General features: G+C 36.1%; 1 protein-coding gene across 12 annotated transcripts in view; it reads left to right on the top strand.

Annotated features, from left to right (window-relative positions):
• DLG2 (discs large MAGUK scaffold protein 2) overlaps positions 1 to 23,192 on the top strand; it is an 890,387-nt gene that overhangs the window by 654,317 nt on the left and 212,878 nt on the right. For all 12 annotated transcript variants that reach the window (XM_030950072.1, XM_030950037.1, XM_030950029.1 and 9 more), the window contains one exon: positions 13,675 to 13,743. In XM_030950072.1, coding sequence (XP_030805932.1) covers positions 13,675 to 13,743 — 69 coding nt within the window. The remainder of the gene's footprint in view (positions 1 to 13,674; positions 13,744 to 23,192) is intronic.

Below are 23,192 nucleotides of genomic sequence, written 5' to 3'. Positions count from 1 at the left end.
TTTAGGTTAAACATTCTGGTATGGAGAGAATTGCTGAACTTTTTTTCTTATTGATTTAAATCCATTTTGATGGAAATAAATCTACATTTGTTAGAGAACTGACTGTTATAAAATAAAAGATGGGCTTTCAGATAATTTCACGAGTTAAAATTCAAATGGCTTCTAGTAAGACATAGCTTTGGAAGTATCTAAATTATATTTTTAAAGTGAAATTTGAACCAGTGTAATACAGGCTAAAGATCTATAGGCAAGAATCTCCATTTAAATTCCATGGTTTGGCATGCACTTACTTTGCAAACCACAACAATTTTGCTCGGTATCTCAGTTTGATTATTGAATTTTCCTTCTCTTCACCTTTCAAACATAAAGAAGCTTGAGCATATACTTGCTAGAGCCCTTTACCACCCCCCTGTAACTTCCTAATTAAAGCTATTTCACTCCAGTTCATTCATCTCAGTATTTTCTCACTTTCCTGTTTGGTGTGAGAAACAGTAACTCAGTCCTTTTCAAAGAATATTTTACAGCTATCACTGTGGGGTTTGGGTGGTTAGAGGTGCTATGCTTTTGACCATCAAAATTATCTTGTGATTACTTGAAAATTATTTGGGGTTTTTTGCTTTTTTTAAACTTTGTTGTCTTCTAATGATATAACCTAAAGTGAGATCTAAATACGACTTCAGATCTTAAAAAGTACTGTTGTAGATTCCATTTCAGCTCAGAATATGCATTCAGAATTCAAAGGATAATTTATGTTATCCCAGCATAGTAGGATTGTGCCTATTTTCAGTCAGTTTCTCTTCCAACTCCATAGCTTCTTTGACAAATTTGCACCATAATTCCTTCATGGTAGTTGAAAATTCTGAAAGTGTGTGTGTAGGAAATGACAAAGTCATGCTATACAGAAAGACAGAAATGTTTAACAATATAGGTTCATTACTGGGGCTGTTCAGACACCTACTGTGCAGCTCTAAGGTTGTAGAACTCACCTACCACTACTGTCTCTATACTTGCATCCAAAATTTTGCCCAAATTTAATTTTAAGAAACCAACACAAGAAATGAAAGCTATTCTGAATTTAATGATTTTTAATGTCTCCAAAAGAGGGGTTCCCTTTCTTACTACTGACTGTGAAGGACCTTGAGACCTGAACCAAAATCCTTTGGGATTTAAAAATACTGAAAGCTTGTTTTGAAACTGAAAAAGAGAAGAGGGGAGATTCAGAGTTAAAATTTTTGACAGTGTAAGTTACACATTTACTCTACAACATAGCTTCTTAAGAGTATTAATTTGAGAAGTAGTAAGGGGTGGGCAGGAGGCAGGGAACAGAGGGAACAGGAAGGAGAAAAATGGATGCTTATTTATTACACACAAGTCTAGGGGAAATGCAAAATCCCAAGCCTGAGTTTTGGTAGGCAACATTGAAAAGGCCAGGAAAGAAACTGCCCTTGATAAACCATATGCACACATGCAGAGATATTCAGTGCCAATTTGCAGTAGTAGGACACATTGACATAGGAGTTCACCATAAGCCAGAGTGATTATAAGCTGCTGTATCAATATGAAGTCACTGGGAAGAGATTTTCTTTTTGTTCTGCCAAGAAAGAAAAGAAAGAAAATGTGCATTATGCAGAAAGAGTTACAAGCTCTAAACATCCTTGAATTTTGTAAAGGTCTAGTTATGCAACTGGCCTTTCTGGGTTGAACCTAATTTTAGCCAAGTTGTCATTGTAAATTTGTATGTAGAATTTGTTAATGTTTTGGGATTTAAAATAATTAATTCTTTAAAAGGTGTTTATTTCATTTTTAAAGAACAGCACCAGAAGCAACTACTTTATCTGATTTTTTTAATAATGCTTAAAGTGCATAAAACTACTACTGTTACTGCAGAAAATGCAAGATCAGTGAAAGTGACAAGATACTAAAATGCATTTTTTAGCTGACAAAGGGAAGAGGAACTTTTAGTTTGACTTTCAAAATTAAAATTTCAATATTGTTAAGGAAATACAGGAACAGAAACTTTACAGTCCCTAGGGAGATGCAAAGACAATGTCTTTTTCCAGAGTATTTTCATACTCCATGCAGAAAATGCATAATTTCACAGATAATTGGAGTTGTTTGCTTTATCTTTTGAGGATCATCATAATTCTTGCTTTCATTATGTTGAAATCACTACACTTATGAAGTGGGAAGAAGGGAAAAGAATACAACTCTAGCAGCTGAGTTCTAAATAGCAATGACTGTATCTTCAATCAGGCTTTTCTAAATAGCAGAGTGAAGCCATCATAGTGTAGGACAAAAGCATGTTAGGATGTGCACCTGAGCTGTGCTGAAGCCCACATGGGTGGAGTAGCTAGCAGGGAAGCCAAATACCACTTGCTACTACTCCCTGGTAGTACAGTGCCCTGTGCAGCCCCATGCAGCACCAAGGTCCCCAGCTGGTTCCAGCCCAAGAGGGTTAGCTGATGAAGCAGAATAACCTGCTGCCAATGAATGCCCACACTGATTAATAGCTGACTTGGGCATAGTCACTAACGTGTAGGCAGTTCAGCTACTGATCTGATGAAGGCTGCATAAACTATAATCAGAACTCTGAGTCTATTCGAGGTACAGTGACTAAGAGTTGCAGGTAGGAGGACTTGTGTAGTATCTGTGGTAAGAGCATGGCTGCATTGGAAGCAGAAGTCATACAGGTTTGGTTAGGATACAGACTCACCCAATGCTGTCATTGCACCATGCAGAAGAGAATTCAATTTTGACATTTCAGATTCAGCAGTATGAGTGATGGTTATTCATTTTTCCAATCAAACATTTACAATCATTTCATTTATTATCCTTCAGTCAAAGTATATAAGAATTCTTGTGTTACAAAGACGTCTGAAGTAGGGGATGAGTTCATGAGTGTCTTTTAAATCATAGGTGCTGCCTAGAATACTGAGATTCAAATGAAACTTCTCTTGGTTGGTATGTCCACGGGATTTAGAAAGGGAAATATGGAAAGAGAGGAACTTGACTCATGATGGAAATTTGAGTCCATTTTTCCGAATGGATTTTGTCTGGTTTCCCAGATGCTTCTTGTAATCATCACTCAACAATTAGCATTCACATTGGTATGCCATGGATTACAAGAATAGGTCTTTCAGCTAGGGTACTCAGGTTGTTCTTTGGAACAAAATATCAAAGATTCAAACCTTTCTGACAGGAATCATGTTCAACTGATTATTTTTCCTTAATTTTCCTTTTTTTTTCCTTGTACAATACCATAGTGATTTGAATTAATTGGAAGACTAGAGTTTTATGTTTTCACAAAAGTGGGATTAGGCAGCAGGTGTCTGCAAAGGAAGATCATTACAATACCAAAACCGAATTATATCTCAGCAAACACAGGAGAATTACATGACTGTGTTATGCATGGCAACACAATTCTATAAGCAGTTTTCATGTCGAGGCTGGGTGCCACACCACATGACATCATTTTTTCTAGCATCACAACAACTATTTCTCAAAAAGCCTTCATCTGTTTAAATGTACTACTGTGTATCCTTCTTAAAGAATAGCATCACATAACAAATGATTGGAATGGTAAATTCAAGCAGCATGGACTTGTTTATCAATAAACTTTAAACACAATGCTGCAATACAAAGTTGTGGTTCTAAGTAATCACTAATATAATAAGAAGGGGGATTTTTATAAAACTAAAGTAAATATGCTCTTCACTAAAATAGAATATGCTGTGATATTTTCACTCTGGGTTTCTTTAATTTCTTTCATGTTTAAATTTTCCAGTTCTACTATTCTTGCATTACCACTTTAAAATGAAAGAAATAATTTTAATTAGTTTCAATTTACAGAAATGCAACATTGATGTAGCTTGGAATATTATAAGATTTCTTCAGCTTGCACACAGCTTTAATCTTGCCTACCTTAATAATATTCCAATCACTGTGAGAGTCTGGACATGTCTTTGTTTTCTTAGAGACAAGGAAATGGCAAATGGGGAAACTAAATAGCTTTACTAAGGTCCTAGCAGAAATCCTCTGTGAGACTAGGAAGTTTCAGATTCAATTGCCAAAAGGAACAACAAACAGAGAATACAAATCAAGAGTACTGTGTGCAACTTTAAATTTTAGTAGTGTACATATGAATGTAAATCAGTGTAATTCTGTTTTTGAAAAACTGACAGATCTTCATATGAGTTATAAAATCAATCAGTGGAAAAAGGTGAAAGCTGCCATTTGGCTTGGGAATGTTGATTCATAGACTGATTAACCAATATCCAGGAATTTGGTTAATCCACTTAACTTGGGTACAAAAGTTCTCATTTTTGTATCCAGAGGTCATGAGTAACAGAACCTTCACTGGGTTTCTTGGTGTGTATTTACCAAAATGTATTTGGAGAATTCCACTGGGTAAAAAATATGATTATTTGAACAGGTATTTTCTATAATAGTAGAATTCCCTGGTATGTTGGAAGAGAGGTGTTACTTGGAATAAAGTAGTGTATCAAAGAAATTCTGAACACAAGAACCTATTGCCATGGAATTTCTTGCCAATCTTGTGAATCCAAGATTTCAAAATATGGATGACTATCCAGTGCATGGGCTTATCCTCCATAATTTTTTTCTATCATCAAAATAATCCATATTTCATATGTGAAGTGTTCATTGATTTCAGGTACTCATACCTTTTCAGCAGAACTGCTTTCTCTTCAAAAATAACACATGGAGAGCTGAAGCAAAATGCTGCAATGATTGCTCAGTTCATGTGCACAGGATAAATATGGACAAGATGCTCATGTTCCAAAATAGCTTCATCGTGGCTATTTCTTTTTACAGTGCTAAAAAACAATGGAATTCTGATTTAGTAGTAGTTAAGGTTAGATGACTTTTTGGTATAAATCCAACTGTGACCATTTGTATTGATTGATTCGTGTTTCCTTGTGCATCCTTGTCTGTTATTCAGATGTTTTCTCTTAAGCAGCAGTATTTTAAATCTCAGTGGACCCAGTGCAACTGGTTCTGGCCAAATCGTGCAAACCAAAGTACCAGAGTACATGCAGAGGGAAAAAATTAGTTGGTAGCAGCATAGACTTACTTCTAGATGAAACTCTTTGTTTAAGAAATAAAACATGAAAGTAGAAGAAACAGGGCAGTGTCTTTATACTAAAGTAACCTTGAAATAACCCAAGAGCCTTAGGTTTGCTGGCTCACTGATAAGAAGATTGTAATTATAAAGAATGATCCCTAATCTATAAGAAATACTTGTAAAGTTTAGTGGAGGAAACTTAGGCTTTTGTTCAGGACTTAGACTATTTTATCTCAGTGATGTTAAATTAGTCACCAGAAGGATCACAAATTGACTGTGTATCAGCTCAGTCACGTATACGTGCCTGCTAATTTTGGAAACCTTTTAAAACCACTTTCCAATGTTTTACTCAAATGATTTATCTATTAAGTTTTTAACTAAACAATTCACCTTAATGACTATCACAGGCGTAGAGTCAAATTCTACATAAATTCCTTTCACAATTCTCTCCTAATTAGCTAAATATCTCTTCAAAGATTGAATTTAATAACCATCTTTAAATAAATGGTGGTTTATATGTCAGTTTATGGATATATGGATTGACATAATGGAACATATAAATAAATAATATAGCATCATTCATCTAATCCAGTCTAGGGCCTATAATCAAAGCCAGGCAAAATTAATTACTAATGTGGTTAGGTAATATTAGAGTCATCTTCTCTGGGAGCTGGTTATGCCTCACGCTTCCGCTGGGACTAACCCCAGAATGAGAAAAATTAATACAGTTTTAATTTTTTTGAAAGTCTAGTTCTAGTGTATACTTCATCGTTAGACCCCATGGTAGAAGGCACTCAGTGATTCCCATGAAATGCTAAGTCCAACTTCTATTGATTAAAAATATTCAAAAATCATGCTTGATATAGATTAGATTAGAAGCAGAAGAGCTTAAACAGTTGAATCGCTTCACTATTCACCTTTCATTTTGACAATACAGCCTTTATACTTCTGCATTGTCAAATTGCCATTCCCTGCTGTTTGTCCTTATGCTGTTGGAATGTTGTTTATGTGCACTGCGTTATTTCTGCATTTGCTTTTTTCTCTTTATGTATTTTTGTAGGATTGTTGGGTTGGTGCTTGGTATAGCTGCACATGCACACTTGCATGCTGGGCTGCTTTGAATGACAGAGGAATAGAGACCAAATAGCTGCTTATGTAGGACTGCATTCTCCTCACCTCTGCTCTGTTGAAAAAGAATACATATTCAACCCATATTCCTAGCTTGCACAGAGATAATGTATATCCAGATAGAAGGGATAACATTATCAGAAGGTATCACACAGGTGCAGTAAACACAGTGTCAGGAGTGACTGCAATATGGAATGTGTTTTTCTGCTAAATTTTAAATTGTAAGTTGATACTCTTTCTGTTGTGATAGTCCTGTTTGTTTTAATGAGACACTTCTGCGGAAGCTGAAAGTACTCCTTCTCTGTATTTCAATGCAGCACATGAAGGTTGTTAAACACAGAGAGAATTAGCTTGGTCTTATACAATATTCAACTTAAATTTCTGTAGCATTTTTTTATTATATAATGATACAGAATCTCATAACATATAGAAATGTTTAATAATGGCATGGTATGGTTTCCCATCAGACAGTATTTAATTGCTGTTTTAAATTACTTTAATTTCCATATAGTTTATCTTAAATTCGTAAAATTTAGTGCAATGACTCCAGCATAAGAAGAATTTTATGTGCTTGTTTTTCTTTGGATGGAGAGGGATAGAAACTTTGCAAATTAGTTTAATGGGTAGATGTTATTTTAAATGTGTCATTAGGCTTATTTATCTGTGATTTTCCTACCCTTTAAAAAACAAGCAGATGTAGTACAAAAATCCTGTGTTTTTCGAGTGTCATCTTAAGTGCAAAAAAGGTTCATTTTTGTTAAGGACAAAATTGCTCTGACAGAGCATTATACTCCCTTTTTTGGATCTTGGATTGGAATTAGGAGTCTCTGATTCCTGAAGGGAGCTCTCAATGGTCTTTTAAGTGGAATTCCTAACTATAGATGAACTTCTGTGGACTGTGGTAGAAAAGTACATGAAAATGTGAGGTTTTTCCAGATTTTTCAAGTATCTGCTTAACCATTTGTTTTCTTATACTCTTATTGAGTACCTATCTCCCACAAAATTTTATTTTTACAAAAATGGATTTCCTTCAGTTCTGTTGACAGTAATGAAAAAAGTAATCTAAAAATTCTGGTCTTAACACTTTCTGAGACTCAAGGCTAGCTGCCTGTTAGCATTGTTAGGAATAGTTTACTAGTTTACAATATTTCAAAATTTATTATGTATTCATAGACTATAGAATGGATGAGCTTTTCCTTTAGACAATAGAAGCAGTTTTCTTACTGGAAAACTTACCCAATAATTTCTTTTTTCCTCTTCCACCTTCCCCTCACAATGCAACTGTTTAATACATGTCTGATGTGCCATTTTGGATTGCAAATCTTATATGATTCTTCCTATTATGCCTATATGAACTTTCCTAAAACTGCTGAGCTATCTCTTGATTTCCATCAAAGTTTTGCCAAAGTTCCTTAAATGTGGACCCATTTTTCAAGTCCTTCCTAATGCCTTTTGGCATTGGCTTAAACTGCAAAGGAAGTTCAGTGCACATACTTGAGTTGTTGCTTGCCTGGACATCTAATAAGGTTTGAGTGCAGTAATGTGTTTCATTATGGAAGCAATGCACAGCTCTAGAAATCCATCAGAAGTGGGATTTATGGTGAGTGCTGGGTGTTGCAGCTGCCACAGAGCAGCTACTGATGGGAACTGTGCTGCGTACTCCCTGTGAAAGAATGTTTGTGTGTATTCTTGCTTTCTAGGGAGAGATCAATCACCATCACAGGCAAAGCAGGCTCAACTCAGTGAAAGTAATTCAATTAAATCAGAGTAGGGTAGTGAGAAATAAAACCAACCTTTAAACACCTTCCCCCAACCTTTCTCTTCCTTCTGGACTCAGCTTCACTCCTGATTTCTGTACCTGCTTTTCCTGAGCAGTGCAGGGTGACAGTGAGTGGGGGTTGTGTGAGTTCATCACAGCTTGTGTCTGCAGCTTTGAAATCCCTGGTGCTGGGGAGAATTAGGAGTGACAGTAACAGGAAATGAGGTACAACATTTGAGTGATGTGGAAGTGCCTAAGCATCATGCCAAAGAGTAGGAAGGAGGGTGACAGCTGAGGAACTGACTCCATGAGGAACTGCAAACCCAGCACTGTGTTGAGTGTGGTACCAAGTACACCGAGCTGCAGGTAATTGGGAAGCCATACGGAGTGCCTTGGGAAGTTTCCTGCAGGTTCTGAACAAATGTTCCCTGTTTAAAGTCATGAAAATAGCACTATCTCCTGTTCCACAGCTGTAATTAGAGGTAAAATCAGGTGTTATGTTCATGGATCATTTCCATCCAATACTGATTAAGTAACTCAGTGTTGGATTTTTGTTCTTCTACCATTATCCCTTTTTTCTCCTACACACCTCTATGTTTTTTCACTTCTAAGTATTTTGCCATGTAAAGCTCAGTCCTCAGCTGGTATAATTTTCAAACTAACTTCATCAGGGAGGACTTCAGCTCCCAGAAGGAGCTTTATAATTCCTCATAATCATTACAGTATCATAAATAATAATGATGGGAATAATAACAACAGTAGTAGTATAACTGAGGCTGATAGGAAGACTTAAGCTTTTTTAACAGTAATAGAAGATCTTGGAATTCTGTGGAGAATTTGACACCCCATTTCTAAAAACCCAAAGGTTTGTCCAAAATATGAAGATATGAATAAGGAACACAATTACTGAGGATTGGATTAGGTTTTCTCTAACAGTTTTCATTCACTATCCCTAATTTCCTCAATGCTGAGTTCTTCAAGTCTGTGTTTACTCTACATGTGGAACTCTTTGAAAATATGTTCTCTCCACTCTACTCTTTTAAAAAGCATTTCTAATTACTTTCAGTTCCCCCCACATCATTCTAAAGCAGTTCTGCTGTTTTAAATACTCTTAAATAATCTTGTATCTCAAACTGAAAGAACAAATCCTCTCAAAAAATAAGATTTTTGTATTTTAAAGGTAATCATTATCTCCTGCAATTACCTCAGTAATGAGGAAGTAGATTTGAAGTCAGTGGATGCTTCACCACTTTGAAGATCAGGTACCTGACTTGGGCACACCACTTACAAAGGTGGATAATTAGCTCTGTTCCAGGAGCTGAAGCATTCCTCTGAGTCACAGCTCCACCTTGCATTCTTCCTTATTGCTAAATGATGCTAGTTTAGGACTGCAGTATCTCAAATACTTCAAGACACAGAATGGGGATAACCACTTCTTTGTGAGCACTGTTTAGGGAAGGGAGGCAGGCAGGGAGGGAGGAATGAGTTAGCAACCTTTTTTACTTTAGTTGTGCAAGTGAAATAACCTCAGAGAACCTGAATAGAGATGTAGTGTGGGCTTATTCTACATATTTGTAGGTAGAGTGACAGTCTAATCCTTCATTTTGTTCCTTTTCTGTTTTCCAGTGAGTAGCTATTTAGCCTAGCAATGCTGTTTGTACGATAGATGTACAAATGCCATTTAAAAAATTGAGTTATGTTGCTGAAATCCTCACTGCATGTGCCTGTGCATGAAAACAGCACTACATCTCATGTCTGGCTTTGTTACCTGAGGGTGATCTGAACGTAGCAGGGTTGAATGTCCTGTTCCCTGAAGTTTCCTATTTGCCTCTGATGGGAGACTGGTTAATTTGATACTTCTAATACGGGTCAGTAACTGTCAGTACTGGATATTATCAAACTGTTTGGAGCTGAGATTAAATTAATGCCAAAAAAAAGCAATCTCTGGTCTTCTAATTAATCCCACGGGAGTGCAAAAACTCATTTAAGTTAGGAGTTTAGCTGTTGGCAGCATCAGGAAAAGCTGGTTTCACTTCACTGAGCTGAATTAAAACTCCACATTAATGGAATTAAAGCATGTTGCCTTCCTAAGCTCTTACATCCATCAAATCAAAGGCTTAGAAGCTTTATAAACAACTGCAGTGCTACCTTCAATCCTTGACATAAGAAACAACATGCTGAGAATACATCATAAAAACAAACAGTATTAGCATTCCCTTCTCTGATCTCCAGTGGAATTTTTTAATATTGCATTTATCACTCTTTTTTGTTTTAGTATTGTGAATGACAAAGAATAACTCAGAGCTCTAGTTTTGGGTTTGGTTTTGGTGTTTGTTTTGGATTTTTTTTCCTGCACAGAACATATTGATAGACAAATGGAGTTTGTGTATTTTTCTTCTGTGTGGCAGTTTCAGGATTGGGAGCTGAAGAATGGCTGCTCTACAGCCATTATTCAGAGAGGTCTCTACCCAGCCTGTGCCATGGCTGCATCTTTATGAGAAGTTGCAGGTCAATTGATTTAGGAAGCAAATAACTTCAATGCTGTCAGTTTTGACTTGTCAAAATGAAGATACATGAAAAAAAAAAGTTCCTAAATCAGGGCTGTAGCAAATAGAGGACAGCTGTTCATTGTTGGTAGAAGTTGAGGGTTGAGAGAGGAAAGCTAATGATTTTTCTAGTTCTCTGTTTGTAAAGACAATGTCTTGGTTTTATCTAAACAAAAGAGAAGAGGAAAGATTTTGGATTGTAACAACCTTATTTCTTCTACTGTCAATGCAATAGGCAGGCTTTGGGATGAACTGATTTGAGCATCATGCAGTCTGATCCCTTAATGGTGGTTTGTCCATATTTTTGCATTAGAGAAGTTTCAAACACCATAAATATTTCCCTAATGTGATTGTTTCATCCCAGATAGATGTTTCACTGATGTATTGTGTATCAGTGAAAGTGTCGTTTGGGAAGGGAAGGTGAAGGTTCGTCTCATCTCTGTGGGGAAAGAAGGGTTTATGATGCCACCTTCAGTTTAAGCATCACTCACACAACAAAAGTGTCTTCAGAGCTTTCTTGGCCTAGAACAGAATTAAAGCTAAGCAGACTAGCTACTCACCTTTTTGTTTCTATAATACTTACTGACATGATTATTTGCATAATAAACATTTTAAAAAATATGTGAACACCAGGCTGCTCTATTTTTATTACTTAATGAAGCCATGAAATGGTTCACCTTGCCTGAGAAATAAGTTTAAAACAAAAAGCAATTTAAACCCATTAAAAAGAGAGGTTGAATTCTTTGCTCCCAGTTTTGCACCTTATTATTAATTTACAATCTCATTCTTTATTCCTTCAATCTTATGAATTGCCTTACAAGAACCTTATATCCCCCTTGTCTCACTGAACTAAAATAAAATGGATTTAAGTTAAAATTGGTCTTTTACAGGATGTAATATTCTTTTCTTCAGGGACAATCTATCTTATGTGGCTATCATACTGGGCTGTATATTGAAATGTTGTTACTTTATATTATTAAAACTAGTAGGAGTTTCATTCTGTATAATTTTATAGAAATGGTAGCATTTTTATAAGCCTAAATGTCAATCTCTCAATATTTTGACCTGTCAGTTTAAAACTGTGCTGCTTACATATCTCAATAGGGATATGTTTAGGCATTCATCACAGAAAGTGTTGGTAGCAGAAAGCTTTATTTCTTCTGTGCTGCAAAAGACATGGCAACTGCACAAGTGTATTAAGCATGTGATGAAATCAGCTTCTTTTTGCCGGTTCCATCAGTTTGATAGAATTCACCCAGAGACTTTCTTTTCAATAAGTCAGTTAGGAATCAAATCAGACTATTATTCTGTCTCCAATAGCAACTTGTGTCAAGCAATGATTAAATTGCATTTTAGACTTTAGGTGTCATTATATTCACAATGATACCTTAGAAGGCACAAGTTTCTATTGAGCATCAAACTTGATTTTTATAATTATGTAAAAGAAAATGAGTTTTCATATCACTAGTTCTGAACTATTTTCATGAAAGAAGGTGAGGGCTCATTTGAATACTGTGTCATAAATCCCTAGGAATGGAAAAGGTTTCTGATGGGTGGAATATTGCAGATAGATGAGCCCCTCACTTGGCGGGAGTGGGGTGTAAAGTTCCTCGTACATGCAAACTTGATGTGAAATTTTAACCAATATTCATATAATATTCTGCAGTGTTTGTCCCACTCAGCTGTTCTGTTCATACCATGTTCCCACAAACTTATGACTCCTAAGTAAGTTTGCTGTAAAACAGATAAGAAGCTCTGCAGCTCTTCTTACAAGGGGAATATACTTTTCCACAAACCTTCTGAAACCTTCTCAATAGGGATGAATACTTTACCAACATAAAACAAGAGCACACTTGTCACAACAGAAGATACCAGGAAGGCAGCAGGACTTTTGTTTGTCCAGTGACAGGCAGCACAACTCCATGGGCTGCACAAAAACAAACAAACAAACAAACAAACATACAAACAAAAAACCGGAAAAAACCAAACAAACAAAAAAAGGCTTCTTTTCTGCCAGACAGTATTGACTATGCTAATTCATGTAAAAGAGATGTGTTGCTCACTAATGTCAAATGAAGTGCTTTTATTGAAAATAAGATCTGTTTCTTCTGAACAAGCAGCTTGGGATATATGCAAAGCTTGAAAGCAAGACAAAGTCTTCAGTTATTAGAATCAGTGATATAAAACTGACATAAAGATTTCTTTTTATTGTGTACTTTGCATTATTAATACTGGGCCTCACTATGTGCTGTAGTCATTTAAACTAATCAGAAAATACACCCAGATGCTTGTGCTTTTTAATATCTTATTTAAACAGGATGTCTTGGATAAGGAGTACAATTTATTATCACAAAACTGCCTTTGACTGATGCTCTGTTTTATCCATTTGTATTTACAATACTATTCTACCATAGTATAATACTGAAATTAGCACATACTGTGTATTTTTAACAGAGTTATTGTTAGTCAGGTTTCATAGTCATGTCAGTATAACATATGAGAAGCCATTAGACCTCAAAAATCAAAATCAATCAAAAAGGTTTTTTTCAGAGAGTCTTTTTTCAGATAGTGTTTTGCTATAGAAAAAGGTATCATGTTTTTTCCCAAATGTTGTGTCCTAGATTAATAAAAATCCATGTGGAAAAACTCAAGCTGCTTAAAATCTGATAGAGCTAGTGTTGAACTTACATCAAGGTGCAATTCTAAGGAATGCATGTCCTCTTTTACTGAGAAGCACTGAGAATTAGATCGATTACATTATCATTTGCTGTTTTACCTTTTGCTCTGAAATTAAATTTGCATTTAATGTTTAGTATATTTAGTAGAATAATTAGCATATAACTTATTTTGAATTACTAAACTCTATGTGTGAATCTATATGTATTTAAAAAATTAATACGAAAGATAAAGGGGAGTTATTATCTTCATTTTCTGCTCTTAATGAGAAATGAAAACTGAATTTAAGCAAGATAGATTGTACAATTAAGCCCTTTTTGAACAGATGAGCACCTCTGAGGTCAAAATGCTTTAGACACGTGTAAAATAATCTGATTGTTGTATCTATTTTGGCATTAGCTAAACTGCTAGAGACAATAAGAGCAAGAGCAACTTCTATTTTTTTAACAAATGCTTTTCTTTATTCTTCCTTGGCTGTCCAGTCATTCCCAGCACAGCACTGCAACACGTCCCCCCACAGTGAGCTTGCAGCGGACCATTTCTGTGGAAGGGTAAGATGATTCTCTGTTGAAGCTGCTGTAGAGGTGTCAGGTAGCACTGAGCTACCCACACACACAGAGCTCTTCATTAGATGTGGTGTTTAAGTCTGTGAGATGAAGCAATGAAGTTTCAAATTAGTGCAGATCCTTTCTTGATACTTACACTGAAAGGTTTGGTTTTCATGGAGATGAGAGTATCTGTCATGGAGATATATGGGATACATTTCTTCAATTCATCTCACTTGACTAGTGTTAATATTTACTTGTGTTCGCTGTAAAATCTTCCCACTTATCATGGAAAAGCCCAGTGAAGTCTTATTCTGTTTTCTTAATGTATGCATGAATTCTGTTTGACAAATCAGTGTTCAAAACTAAGGATGGAGAAGTACTGATAGAAAATATTAGCCCTGTGCTGGTGAATATCTGTGTACATCAGTGTGTTAACTGTAGAACATAGCTCTGGGTGCACAGCTGCCTCAAATTTGACTAAGACAATGGTGTAAAATGTGAATAATTCACAACTACAGATACTATACTTGCATCTTTACAATATTAGAAAGGCTGATATTTAACACAGTAGCACAGATTTTGTTTGCACTGACTGGCATAGTCTAAAAAAATGTCAATTCTTTTTTATTCCCTCCCATAGAAATGTGGAACTCTGTAGGCATGGGTAATAACCTATCATTGGCTGCTCAGTTCATATTTCAAAGCTTTTCTTTCTTGTGATAAAAGTGAGACTGTAAAGTTCCACAGAGGAAAGATGTCGTCTTGTTGTTTTTTAGTTTCTGTTACAATTTACTGTGGTGCAGTCAGAAAATAAATTGGTCACTGTGTAAAATAATCCTGTCCTAAGTGAAGTCTGAAATAGTTTTCTCAAAAGTCTAAATTTTTAATTTCTTACCTAGATCTATTATTTTAAAATATGATTATTTAAAATATGTAAAACAGCTATGGTAATTATTCATTGAAAATTCGATTGAATAATGGAATTATGCAGGAAAAGTGCATGTGGCTCAAGGGGCTATCATCTGGAAGATAATTCTGTAAATAAAGCCTTAATTGTCATCCAGCCCTTATGCTCATAACAGGACCAATTTTAAGGTAGATCAGGTTGCTCAGGGTCTTTTCCAGTGAAGCTGTGACTATCAGAAACCTGGAGATTGCTCAAGTCCTGGACTAGCAGTCTCAGTGTTTAAACACCCTCCTTTTAGATTTCTTTTCTTTATCTCTCTAATCCAAAGAGAGAGTCATAATAAATTCCCCTGACTCTTCTTCAAATCATCTCATGAATGAATTGATGTTTGAAATAAAACTGAGCTTTAAGAACAATTTGCGTGGTAAAAAAGGAGGTGGGGGGGGGGGAGAAAAAATAATTTGCTCCGTTGAGATTTAAGGAAGGAAATTCTATTATGATGTCTCTAGCTTGGTCTACTGGACCAATTCAGGAATCATCCTGTAGCTTTAAACTCCTGCTTAAATCTGGAAATAAGTCTTTCTAAATGAATTTTTAGATAAATTGCAGAATCTGTACTGGCCACACAGACATCTTGCATATATTGCGTGTGAATCATTACAGTACAGAAAATCTGCAATTGATGCCACAGGTCTCCTGTTGCTCAGGAGGTAGAACATCAGCTTATAATTATTACCAATCAACCTACACTGTATCATATTTCATTTCACATAGGAAAGTGGGACTGGTAGCCTATTCCACTGCTGAGCAGAAATGAGTAATCAGCTCAGCCCTAAATATTTCATTATGTTAAAGCTCAATGTATTCTAATGTTTTTGTGGAGTCCATGCTGCTATATTTACAGCTAATAGAATTTGAGGTCAAAACAAAGTTATTTTTCTCTTTTAGGAATTGTGTTCCTATCAGAAGAATCCTGTATTTAGGAGAATCACTAAATTGGTTTTGGGATGCAGGTTTTTAACAGCTGCTTTACCTGCAAGGCATCCCTAGCACACGCTGACATTTGTACCCTGCATGCTGGCTCTCTCTGACTGACTGTGGAGTCACTGAAGGGATATAATTATTGGGTTCTATGAATGAAAAATTAAATCTAGGAGTGTTAAAGAAATACAGAGGGAATTGCATTTGCTGGCATTTAGTCCTTTCCACCCTGTTGAAATATGTGATAATAGAGCTGGTCAGAATAGATTTTTAAAGAATTTGAATAGCTTTTTTTCAATGAGGTGATAGATGAACACATAAAACCATTTAATTTTTTATTTGAGAGGACTTTTGTGGACTTCATGTCCAGCAACAACATGAATGACCAGGTGGGAAAAATAAAGACATCTTTAAAGATTTTTTCCCAATATATTCAAGCCATATATTCTTCACAGTGTAATAACTGTACATGAGGTGTACAGATTTATTCTGTATATAAAGGCATGAACTTCAGAGGTGTTGGAGGTCTTCATTAGCAACTTCCCTAATGTTTTATTTTCATGGTTTAAAAACCAAGAAAACTCTAATGTTTGCATTTGAAAATATTGTTATTTTGAATTTTTGAAGTGATTTTAATGAACAATCTTAGCTGTGACTATCCAAAATACTGGTTGAAAACAGCCCTAGTTTTTTTTGAAATCCTGCCATACTAGCACACAAGGCTTTAATGCTAGTGATGTTTGACAGCTATTCTCTCTGCTTTTGGCATCCACACTAAATTGAATTTTGTATGCTACCAGCCAACTCTTAGAAACTGGGATTTCAACTTATTTGATCAAGTCTTTTTGACTTAGCAATGTGTCTGAGCATCTGAAATACATTTAAAAATATTTATACATAAATAAATAGCATTTGAACCATGACTAAGGATAAGAATTTTTATTCTGAACAGGAGAGATATTACAGAATGGTTTTAGTTTCAGAAGTGTCTTCTATAAAGTAATTTGAGATGCTTGCTACTAGCGGCCTGTGTATTGATATTTCCAAACGTAGCTTAGAGGCACTGCTATTTTTAGGTATTCTCTGAGCATTTGAATACTTCCTGTCTCTTGGTAATGCAATTCTGTTGCCTCTCACCAGTACCATCTCATCTAGCTTTGTTTACAAACTGTAGAGCTGCAGCATTCATGGTGAATAGAGCTATTGAATGCTGTAAGTAATAGCTTTTACAACAGTGGTTTCAATATGGAACCAATAGTTTTTAAAAGCAAGATGCAAAGCAAACCTTTCTAGTATGGAGTTGTCTGTGCTGGGTATATAAGATGGTACAGAGATGCAGTTTTCAGTATTTATTTTGATTATTAGCATGTAAATAATATACCTCCTGGAATAGGGAAGTGAGATAAGTGATTATGTGAGACAAAGGATAGGAATAATCATATCCCTGATAGAGCTAAAGGACAGCTCTATTGGCTGTCCTACATTATCTCTCTAAAAATCAATGAGATTTCTCAAACCCAGGAGGCAGACTACTGTGCATTTGAAGTAAATGTCAGGTGTCATGGTAAAAATGCAGTCCAGTTTTTCAAATCAAAAAGATTATTCCTGTATGCCAATTCCATCTTGCTATCTGCAAGCAGAAAACTTGTCCTGGTGTGCAGGCTTTAATTTCTCTACAAAAGATAAAATGAAAGATTGCTAGAGTCCAGAGGTCTTCCTACAGAACAAAATCTGTTGCAAAATATAACCTAGTGCCTGGCCCCCAGTAGGTTCCCTTGTATTAAGTATACATAAAAGTTAGTGGCAATTTAGGCATGATGTTTGCAGAATAAATGCATTAAAATTGTAGTCATTATTAAAGTTAGAACAAACCATCGCTTTTACATGTTCAATGAACAAGAAATTCAAGGAATCCATGGTCAAATAAATCAACAAAATATTTTTTCAAGCAGATAGGGTAACTTAGTAGGCAAAGTGATATTTTACTGTGTAATCTGATAAATGTACATCTTATTAAAAGCTGTGTTTAGTTGTTAGTATACCAATATTTGGTCAAATGAAACAAGTCACTAATGAATTAGAAGGCCAAAACATTGTTTCAGTTTATGCATGCAGTGTTACCCCTCTGGACTGTGATGGTCAATATGAAAGCAGTTGATAAGAAGAAGGCTTCCTTATTTTTGTTATTTTCAATAATAATTGAAAGTAGGATAACACTAATTGAAGTGACTCTCAGGGATGAGACCTCACAGGGTCAGGTGTAACACTGGTATGTGCAGGTGCCACAAGGTGATGAAGGACTGGGAACTGAGAAAGGAAGGTCTGTAGCTCCCTACCACTGCCAGGTCCTGGTGCTTTGGTCACTTCAGCAAAGGCACATGAGAGGGAGGGCCAGGGAGGAAAGGCAAAGTGTGGAGATGTTTCACATCATAATGGAAAGATGTTGCCAAGCCTGAGAGGGAATAACAAGGGGAAAAGTAAAAGCTGAGGTGCAGTAGAAGTGGTATTACAATAAAACAATAGATGAGAGCCGTACAGACAGATCTTTCATTTGTGTGCAACAAGAGTTGTAGAAGTAGGAAAGAAAATCTATATAAAGAAAGCTTAGCTCCACCAAAACTCAAAGCCTTTTACAAAGGTGTGTGTGAATATTTCAGGCCTTCAACCACTTAGAATTTCATATCATCTCTTGTTTGAGTAATCAGATTTTAAACCATCACACACTGGCACATACTCTGTCCCTCCAATCCCCTTGTGTTCAATGCTGTGAAGAACGAACAATCTATTGGAACCACCTTTTTTTAGGTTCTTCCAGTATGAATGTCCTTTGGTTGCCAGAAATAAATACACAGGTATTTATCAGAATTTTTTGAAGCATGAGAGGAAAACCGGAATTACTGTTGTGAAAAGGAAATGGCTTGATTTGCCAAATGAATCTAATGTAACTCAGTGCTCACACTGTGGATTGTTAGAAGCCAAACATATTTATACTGCTTAGGAGAAGGAGCCTTGCTGCCTTAGATTTGGTGTGGGTTCTTTCAGAGAATCACAGAATGGCTTGGAAGGGGTTGGAAGGGACTTTAAAGATCATCTGGTTCAAACCCCACCCCGTCTTCCACTAGGCCAGGTTGCTCAAATGCCCATTCACCCTGGCCTTGAACATTTCTAGGGTCTGGGTATGCACAGCTTCTCTGGGCAACCTTGTGCCAGTGCCTCACCAGCCTCACAGCAGATATATTCCTCTTAGTATTTAATCTGAATCCACCCTGTTCCAGTTTAAAGCCATTTACGATCATCCTATCCCCTGTGTGCTCTTCTCCTTGATATACTAATGTGATTTTACCCAAATAATCCAACTTCTTACAACTTCAACTTTACCTCCTGCTATTTGCTCATTCAGGTAGCTGGGATGGGTTTTCTTGCACTATATAAGAGTACAAAGGTTGTGGGCCCTGACTTGTATATTGATGCTACCCTAATGCAAACAATAAGATAAATATTCTTCTGGGCTTTCTGTGATCCATGTTACTATAACACCAAAGCAACAAAGACTTTATGTATGCTTTCAACATCCTTTGTGAAGAAAATGGCAGTTTAGGGGGAGGAGGAAAGGCAAAAAGCCAACAATAACAACAAAAACAAACAAAAAAAATTTAAAAGGTATAACAAAAAAACTGCAGCCAAATCAAGATCAAAGCCATATTTCTAAGCCTCTGCAGATTTGAGACACCTCATTGATTGTATAAAACTGAAGAAATCCCTAGGGTCTGATGTTTGAAAGCACCCAGTGTTGCTTAATATTTCTGTAGGTATTTCAAAAAGCACAAAACGTGTCAGCACTCCAATTTTAGAGATGGTACAAAAGAAACAGAAAGACAGAGCTGTGTCAATTGAGATGAATACTGACTCTTTTCTTTAATGTTGCCAGCAGCACAAAAAAAATCAATTTAATCATGGATTTTCTTTCAGTTAATTATGATAAGAATTACTTGTTTTTAGAAAGCACTTCCCCATCATTTATCAGTCCAGTTTTAATCTCTTAAATTAGATCTATAATTACTATGGATTCCAGTCTATAGAAGAATGATAGTAATAGTCACATTTTTCTCTTGTCATTTTCTGTTTGTTAAAAGTAAACTGATCAAACCAAATATTCAGTACAAATGTAGTAAATAAAAAACACTTGCTGTTTTTAAAATAGTGATCAAATTAAACATGCATAAACCAAGCAAACCTGCTAAGGAGAGAAATGCTGCACTATGATTTATTTTTGGTCACTGCATTTTTATGACAGAAGACATTTTCTTAAGTGTTGACATTTTGTTGCTACTTATTGTTTTCAACTATTAATTTAGTAATCCTTTGCTCTTACATCAGGCCTGCAGTTTATGATGTGATTTACAGAATCTGATCTGATGCATTCCCCAAAGCAAGTAACCAAGTCCATCCAAATTGATTGTGCCATTGATTTCTCAGCCTGTAAATTTGTGTGGATTGCAGCACTTTATTTGCTCCTTTACTCCTGGATCTATTAATGTAAATCTTCCTTTCTTCTTTCCCTACCTTTTTATTTCCTTCCCTGATCTCCTTTGCAGAGGCACTACTTTCCTTTATTCTGATTGCTCTCTTCTCTCCTCTTTTCTTTCCTTTTTTCACTTCTCTTTTTTTTTCCCTCCCTTCTGCTGCCTTCTGTCAGTCCAGGAATGTTTTCATCTCACACTCCTTTCTGATTTCTGCTTGATTTCCCCTGCTGCTCTGCTCTGTTTGTATGTGGTACAGAGCTGCAGGAGGGTATAAAACATGCACACACCAAATTAAAGTGCTAGTATGCTTTTATGCTTTGTTAGCACCTACAAACTTACCTTCAGCTGTGTTTATCACAGAAGAAATTGTAAAAGGGATAAATAGTTAAAGCTGGATGCTGAAACATGAATTTCAGAAACAGTGGATGTCAGACTGCTCCCTTTTCCAGGGTAGCTATAGAGTGCCATCTATTGTATACAAATAAAACATCTTCACAGAACAAGCTGAGTGGGAAGGGACTCACAAGAATCACTGAGTCCAACTCCTGGCCCTGCAGAGGACGTCCCCAAGAGTCACACCATGGGCCTGAGATCATTGTCCAAATGCTCCTTGAGCTCTGTCAGGCTTGGTGCTGTGACCACTTCCCTGGGGAGCCTGTTCAGTGCCCAGCCACTCCCATCTTAAAATATGTTCTGCCTTAGTTGCTGTTTTCTGCAGACAGCTAGACATTCTGAGTGCATTAACTACAAGCAAGCATCATTCACATTTAAATTACTTTTCTTTCAGTTCTCAACTCTCCCATCATCTTTAAGTGTTTGATTCCATCACCTCCTTTACAGCATTTATCTGCATTTTGTCTTGAGTTCTGTCATGTGTACTGGAACTACATTCAATAACGATTTTTCACAGAGGCAAAGGAGTTTTTCCTAGTGTTGTTTCCCACATATTTAAGAAAAATTGGAACAGCTGTTCTTAGACCTCCTTAAATATCATATTAAGAGTTGACTGTAACTTTTATACAAGGTGATAAAATATGTAACATCCTCATCTTCAGCTTAGACATCTCAGTGAATGTCGATAAAGCATTGGCAGGTAGCTAATTGCTGCATCGCTCTTAAAAGATCTAGTGGGCAGTGGCTGGTATTGTAGTTGGTTTTCTTAATAAATATTTTTCCTACTTCAACTTCATAAATTTTATATCAACTTTTTTACCATCATTAGCCCTTTTCTTTGTTGTCATTCTAAGTACACTATGCAAATGTGAGCAATTACATATTTTTAAAACATATTTATTGTATTAAGGTGAATTGCCATGTACATTCTACTTCCCATAGCTTTTGTAGTACAGTAAGGGCTAAAGGTTATTTTTATTATGACAACAGCGCTTAGGTGTTCTTGAGTCCGCATTTCAGATTCTGCAGGGTACTCAGATATGAAAGAAATACAAAGACATATTAAGGATGGTCAGCCTCTATTCAGCCAAATCTGAGTCTTGATCAAAATGATCTGATTAGGTAAAAGAGCAGGGGCAGAAACCCATTGCATTCTAATCGCAGCTTCTGACATTTTCCCCTTATTGTCTGAACTTCCTCTGAACATAATCATCCAAGAGCAGAATGTGAATTTTGCTGTCAAAAGGCCAACATTATAAAACAGCACTGGCAGCACTTTAGGCATAAATCTGCTGACTTGATCAGAGACAGGGATTAATAACTGGGCCAACACTTTGTTGAGCTGCGCAGCTTACTATTCAGTAGATACCCAGTTGTATTGACCTAGTTTTGTCCATGGCCCTGGCTTTCAACTAATTTGATCCAAGCTGCCTGTCATATGTGAAAATACTCATTTTTATTTTGAACAAGATCTCTTCTGATTTCTCACCAGCAGAGCATGCAAATACATTGGTTTGACTTTGCTGCCTCTTTTTCCTCAATATCCTGGTAAATAATAAATGGCAGCTGCTCAACTCTTGCAAAGTATTTCTGATGAGTAGGGCTTGAAGATGACAAGTGTCACCGTATCATTTTGTGGATGAGGAAACTGAAGCTGGGAGAACAAATGAGTTGCCAAGAACACTCAGCAGTGCATGGGCTAAGCAGAGAAGAGAAATCATGCTTTCAGCTCACTGTCCTAGTTCTGCTCCAACCCCCAGGCCACACTTCTAATTAAAAACCTGTTTAGACTTCTTAGATTCTGGATTGCATTATGTCTACTCTGCACATATTTAACAGGGTGTTAAAGGAGTTGCTACAAGGCAAATCAACAGCAGTGATGCAAAAGAAAAAAAAATCTACCTTTATTTTCTGATTCTTAAAAACACTTCAAAAATACACAAACTCAATGAAATATATCTTTTACTCACAGCTGTATTTTTAACTGTTTTCTGACTTGACAACATTTAAAAAGTTATGGAATGAAGGACCATATGGAATAGGACTAATACTTTGCTTTAGTCTTCTCTTTCAAATATATGAAACTTCCATTTCAGAAAGCTGAGATGTTACTTTAACATCATAATCAGGTTGGGGATACCATTTGAATTTTAGCACTGGGCAAAGATTAACAACTGCCTGTGATTTCAGAAGTATCATGTCAAGATAAAGTCTCCATGTGTCCATAAGATTAAACTTGTATCAAATAAGGCATCGCTCAATTTAATCACTTCTCTTCCTTTTTTCTCTGTTCTTTAAAAACAAAACGGAAATGAAAGATCCATTTGTGTGATGCAGAACTGTGACATAATATGGAGGAAATATTGAATCTTTTATACAAGAAGTATTCTGTAGAATGTGTGGTTTTATTGCTGGCAACTTTTTTTTGTAAACTTAAAGAATGAATAGAGCATCTTATTCTCTGGGAGGAGTCACAGATACCTATATGTATGTTTGGGAGACTTGCAGGGCTGGGCTTAACATTTATACATCATAATTGAACAGCATTTACACTTTTTCTGAAAATTAAATTTGAGTGGGATTTGAAATGGGGTAAGTACCAATAAACATGGAGTGTGTGTATGTATATGTGGTTGTGTGTGCTTGTG

This window comes from Camarhynchus parvulus, chromosome 1 (assembly GCF_901933205.1).
Source record: "Camarhynchus parvulus chromosome 1, STF_HiC, whole genome shotgun sequence".
In the NCBI taxonomy this organism is placed as follows: Eukaryota; Metazoa; Chordata; class Aves; order Passeriformes; family Thraupidae; genus Camarhynchus; species Camarhynchus parvulus.
Note: the sequence above shows the minus strand (reverse complement) of the source record. Positions and strands in the feature narration are given on the sequence as shown.